General features: G+C 53.6%; 1 protein-coding gene across 4 annotated transcripts in view; it reads right to left on the bottom strand.

Moving 5' to 3' along the window:
* Positions 1-271: 271 nt before the first annotated feature.
* Positions 272-6,000, bottom strand: part of PRDM2 (PR/SET domain 2) — a 95,912-nt gene continuing 90,183 nt past the window's right edge. For 2 of the 4 annotated variants that reach the window (XM_090268625.1, XM_090268629.1), the window contains 2 exons: positions 4,762-4,905; positions 272-334 (listed from right to left, as the gene is read on the bottom strand). In XM_090268625.1, coding sequence (XP_090124751.1) covers positions 4,785-4,905 — 121 coding nt within the window. In that variant the 3' untranslated portion in view covers positions 272-334; positions 4,762-4,784. Of the gene's footprint in view, positions 335-2,925; positions 2,946-4,761; positions 4,906-6,000 lie in introns of those variants that run through there. The other 2 variants (XM_090268626.1, XM_090268628.1) reach the window with 2 other exon arrangements.

Raw genomic sequence — 6,000 nt, 5'->3', positions numbered from 1 at the left:
CCAGATCAAGGTCCCCGCCACAGCAAAGGACAACTCGAGAAGCAAAAAAGCAGGATCAAGGAGCTCTGGAAAAATTGCATAGTAGGAGAGGCCCCAGCTCCGCAGGAAGGCCGGGCTGCAGCGCACGGTCCCGGGGCGGCGCCGCAGCGTTCTCCGTGCTTTGGAAGGGCTGCCTCCGTGTCTCCGCGGGGTTGGGGACGCTCGTCCGAAGGTCGCGCGTGCGCTCTGGCGCTCCCTTGCACTCGCAGGTTCATAGAACTGGACTAGGTTGGTACTGCCCCCAGGGCAGAAGGCCGGTCCCTTTGGCTTCTCTGATTCCAGGTCACTTCAGGTGCTGAGGAGACAGGAGAACAGGGCTGTTCATGAAGCATTATCCCACTTCATTCTTCCAACGTAGCTATTTACTAAAGTACAGCATATATACAGAGAAAAAGCAACGCCGGATGACTTTTCAGTGAACACACCTGAGTAACCAGCACCCAGATCAGGAGGTGGAACAGGGCCAAGCTCCCATCAGCCTTTGAGGGTAACCACTAACACTCTCACCCCCAGAATAAGCACTATCCTGACGTCTATCACCACAGATTGAGTCTCCCGTTTTTTAACTTCAATAAACGAAGTACACATCCTTCGCGTCTGACTTTCGCGGAACGGGCCTATGGGAGTCACCCGCGGGCAGCACGCGATACAGGGGTCTTCAGTCTCCCGGCTGGAGGGTTCTGTCACAGGGTCACCACTCCAGCTGCTCAGTCTACTGCCAAGACGTGGCTGGGTGGTTTTCAGTGTGGGGCCATCGTGAGTAATGCTGCCAGGACGTTCTTACATAAGAGCATGTCTCAAAGGCATGTGTGGTGCACACGTGTACATATTTACATACAGTGGAAATGCTGGGCAGTAGGGTGTATCTATATAACGTGCATATTGTACATGTTTTCTGGTGCACACACGTCTGCTGAGTGTACCCCTAACAGTCAAATTTAAGGGTCCTGGGGTACGCGTCTGTTCAGCTTCAGTCGATACTGCCAAGTTTTCCAAAGGAGTTCCAATGTCAGTGAATTTTCATTCTAATGCTCACAACAACCCTCGTGGCAGGCAACAGAGACACCCCCCACACACACACTTTGCATAGAAGAAATGGAGGCTCAGAGAGGAGAAGTAACTTTTGCAAGGTCAGCCTGATGACAAGTGGCAGAGGTGGGACTTGAACCCAGGTCAAGCACACGCCAGGGCCTGTGTGTGCCTTCTGTTAGGAGGGAACGGCTTAGCCATGCTTCCTCTGTGGAAACCCCATATATAGGCACAGAGGCAGGCACGAGGGAGCACCTAACAGTGTTTGCTGCATTGGGTTGAATGTGAGCCTGGAATTGGGCTGAGTCTAGTTCAGGGGTTCAGTTCTCTCACCCAGTGAGCCTGGTTATCATTAATAACACTACCAATAATAACCACTATCATTATTACTATTAATTCTAATAATAATTCAATAATAATAATAATAGTAGCACGGCTGAATTATGGATGACTTACTACATACCAGGCAATTTCCTAAGTGCTTTTCATGTACTAACTAGCCTATGAAATCCTTACAACATACCCATTTTACAGATGCATGAATGGAAACACGGAGAAATGAACTACATGCCAGAATGACTGGAGCCAGGGTCCAACTCTACAAGTGTGCACTTAACCACGACACTGTCAGCTCCAGTGTCCCCAGAACCTCTTGGAGGGGCTGGAAAGAGGGCTGCTTGCAGTGGAACATGAGCCTTTGAGAGAGGGAACCCCCTTCCCCGTGGAGACCTGCATGCGCCCGTGCCCATCTGAGCATGAGCGGGGGAAGGGTGTGGCCAACACATGTGCATTTCCTGTGGGTTGCTGAGTGGGATCCACACAGAAGCCATCTTGCCGGCCCCCTACCCAAGAGGCAGCCCTCTGGGGAGGGGTGCTGGACCCCTGGGCAGGAGCTTAGGGAGGCTGGCAGAGGCTGCTCCCAAGGGGGTACTGCTATCAGAGAGTCAGGCAGGGGTAGACCCTCCACCCACCCATCCCTGAGATCCCAGAAGAAGGCCTCAAGGCTGGCCCATCTTAGGCAAAGGAACGGTGACAGCTGAGAGGTGGATCACAGTGGAGTCCAGATAAGGAAGAGATGCCAGCCCTTCCCTGGACCTCCATTCCTGGGCCCTGGGGCACAAGGCCAGCTGGCCCTGTGGACTGGAAAGAGACAGGGGCAAGACAGGATGTGCCCTGAAGTTTCACGCTGGACTGGGCGCTGTGGCATTTTCTCAGTTGTGAAAGGGGACAGAGTGCTCTGGGCTTTGCCTGAGACATGGTTAAAGCAGAGAAGAGGGAGGCTCAGCTGAGACCATGGGTGGCAGGCACGGGACAAGACCTCGCTCGGTCCAGACTGTCCAGTAAACTGCTCACAGAGCCTGTAACCCGCCAAGGGTGACAGCGTGAACTAGGTCCTGGGTGCTTTGAGGATATCATCCTTTTCTCAGAACAAATCCCACGTGCAGGTACAGCTTTGTCTACGGTATCGGGGGCCAGGGAGAGCCCACGTAAAGTCCGTCATCCTGCGAAGACTCACGTTCTGCTCCCAGGTGGGCCACATGCCCCTCTATGTCAGTTTCCCCCTCTGTAACAGGTGGGTGTTGACCTACGCATCCCTTCACGGCATTTTAAAAATCATGCTAGCACTGTTCCGGACTGAGCTGTCTCCAGACGACTGGGCCCTAACCTCCAGTGTAATGGTAGTGTTAGGAGGCAGGGGTCTCTGGGAGGTGACTGGGTTTAGATGAGGTCATGAGGGTGGGATGGGACTAGTGCCCTTACAAGAAGAGACACCAGCACTTCCTCTCTCCCCCAGGTGAGGACACAGGCAGAAGGCAGCATCTGCAAGATAGCAAGAAGTCCTCACCCTGATCTCGGACCTCCTTGGGAAGCTGCACCTGTTTGAAAATAAGGGAATAGACGGCACCCATCCACAGCCATGCTCTAACCCCATGGGAGAGGCTGAGGTGGCAGTGGTCAACAAAAACCCCCAGTTTGTGCAGGAAATCAGTCCCTCTGCACCTGGCTGTCCCTCAGGCTGTAAAGAACACCCACTCTGGGCTGGAAGTCATGCCCTGTGTGCCCACCAACATGCAGAGCCATGCAGCAGCACGCAGGACCACGCAGCAGCACCCACAGCTACAGGGGGGATCCCAGGACCCACATGGGACCCCGAGTTGGGTCCTGCTCCTCCTGGCGCTGCCTCCCATTCTCCCGAAGATTCTCACCAAGCCTCCCTGGTCCAGACCCCAGCCTTCTCTCTGAGCCAAGGGCAGGGAAGAGGACTGATCCCGACCTTCCAGTTCTGCGCTATCTTAGTGTCCATTTCAATGTTCAGCTGGTTCCTGAGAGGTGGGCTCGGTTCTGGCTGCAGACGACAGATTCTCTGGGGCAAGTGGACTTGATTTTCCTTTCCCTCCTGAACCTCTCCCCACCTTGAGAAAAAAGGCCAAGCCCAGAAACCCCAACTGCTAAGGGAGGGGTGAGCAAGCTATCTGGCTGGGAGGGCAGGCAGAAGAGAGAAAAGTACAACACAAAGACCCTAGAGTTCCGGAATTCAGCCCATTCTTGCTTTAAACACCTATGTGCTCATTCCAAATGACCCCAGGCTTGAGGGCGCCCCAAAACCTCTGGGCCACTTGCCAACACAGGTTCCCCAGCCCTGCGTACAAGCATGCTTGTTCAGTACATTGGAGTGGGGCCCTGAGGTCTGTTTTTTTTTTTTTTTTTAAGATTTATTTATTTTTAGAAAAGTGGGAAGGGAGGGTGAAAAGAGAAAGAAAAACATCACTGTGTGGTTGCCTCTCACACATCCCCAACTGGGGACCCGGCCTGCAACCCAGGCATGTGCCCTGACTGGGAATCGAACAGGCAACCCTTTGGTTCGCAGGCTGGTATTCAATCCACTAAGCCACACCAGCCAGGGCCCCAATGTCTCAGTGCACAAGGTGTACTCAGTGCTTGAGGCGCTGGTCTTGGGGACACAATGACAGAAGACACACTGTGTCACCAACAGGGAAGCCCAAGCCTGCTCCAATCATGGGCACAGCCCAGGCCGCTGAAGATGAAAAGTCAGGCTTCTGTGGATGAATCACATTTTACCATCACAAAATCTAGAAAGAGACTTCTGGTTCAACATAAATCTAAATTTATTATTTTACAGATTAGTATTACTTTTACTTTCAAGTGCATTGTGGGAATGGAACTTCATAATCTCTTCTGGGCTTAAAGCCTCTGAAGGTCTCAATCCAGAGCTGAGTATTATTAGTATCATGATTGTTACTATCCTTGTCACAACAATGATAGCGAATATTTACCTAGTGCTTAGGTAAGTGTGCTAGGCACTGTTCCAGGTGCTTTGCATACATGTGACACTTGGAAGTATCATAATCCTATGAAGTAGGTACTATAGTCCCCCTTTTGTAGATGTGGAAACTGGGGTTCAGAGAGATTGGCTAACTTATTGGGGTCCCACAGCCAGTAAGTGGCAGAGCTGGGATTTGAACCCAGGTGGTCCAGGGTCTGAACTCTAGGCCATATGAGCCCTTCTTGTAGGGAGGCCCCGCACCCCACCTGGCACACAGAGGGAGCTCCACAAGCCATCACACCCACCCCTTTCTCTCCTTCCCAGCCCACCCCACAAGCCAAGCACCACCCCCTTCTGCCCCCAGAGGCTCCCAGAGGGACCCAGAAACTGCTCTGCCCTCCTCATACCTGTCAGAGAGCAGGTGAAGCTTCTACTCTTTGCAGAGGGGTCCTTGGAGCTGCGCTGCCGCCGTGGCCTTGACACTCCTACACTGCCTGGTGACGTACGGGGCGGCCGGTGCCGAGCAGCGGGTGGCCAGGCGGAGGCTGTAGCTGTGCGGGGAGAGAGAGCGGCACGTGCCATCACTGGGGGCCCAGTCCGAGCAGAACCGGGGAGCCCGTGGTGCGGGCCCCACCCCCCGGGCCCCTGGAGGCCAATGGGACATGAGCTTTGACAACGGTGTGAGCCCCGCCGACCTCCGCCCGCCGTCTGCCCTCCTCCCGGGATGGCGCCAGCAGCAGCGTCCACCAGTGGGTTCTGAGACACTGCGCTGCGCGGGGTGACCCGGGGACACCCGCCGGCCCCCAGGGACCGTTCCCTCCGAGGCACCCGGGGAGGTTTCTAGCATGAGGTTACGTCCATCGCCTGTGGTGGGGCGAGGAGGGAGGGCCGGGTGCCTTCCCGGCTGTTAACCCAACACGCGGCCTCTGCCCTGGCCTCATTTTCATGCCAGCGATCACACAGGGCGTGTGAACCAGGGTCCCGTGGCACAGTCTGGCCCTATTTGTGGCAACAGCCCGTTAAATTGAACTTTTATTTTTTCAGGAGAGCTTTTAATTTTTAAAAATATCCTCACCCAAAGACATGTGTATTGTTTGTAGTGAGAGAGGGAGGGAGGGAGAGAGAGAAAGAGAAATATCAATCCATTGCCTCCCCAACATGCCCCAACAGGGGGTCGAACCTACGACCTAGTTATGTGCCCTAACCAGGGATCGAACCCTCAACCTTTTCATGTACACTTCAACCAACTGAGTCACCTGGCCAGGGCCTAATTTATTCCTCCCCTTTCTTTACCCAGCTAACCTATACTCATATTTCAGGTCCTAGTAGCATACCACCTCCTCCAGGAAGTCTTCCTCCTTTATCTCCTGGATGAGGTGTCCTTCCTGCTGGCTCCCACGGCCCTTCAGACTTCCCCTGTCCACAGCACTTGTTACACTGAATTACAATCACAGGATAATGAGTCTGCCCCCATCATGAGCGGTGACCCCAAGGTCATGACCTTTGTCTCCTTTATTGCTGCACCCCCAGCTTAGCACAACAAAAATAAACCTGTGTTGAACAGAAATGACACTGCTATGTTTTCTGTATATTAACTATCTTACTCATCACAGAACTCACCCAGCTGGACACTAATTTACAGACAG

Source organism: Furipterus horrens, unplaced genomic scaffold (assembly GCF_987537825.1).
Source record: "Furipterus horrens unplaced genomic scaffold, mFurHor1.1.pri manual_scaffold_3, whole genome shotgun sequence".
In the NCBI taxonomy this organism is placed as follows: Eukaryota; Metazoa; Chordata; class Mammalia; order Chiroptera; family Furipteridae; genus Furipterus; species Furipterus horrens.
The sequence above is the reverse complement of the archived record's forward strand: the minus strand, read 5'-3'. Positions and strand labels throughout refer to the sequence as shown.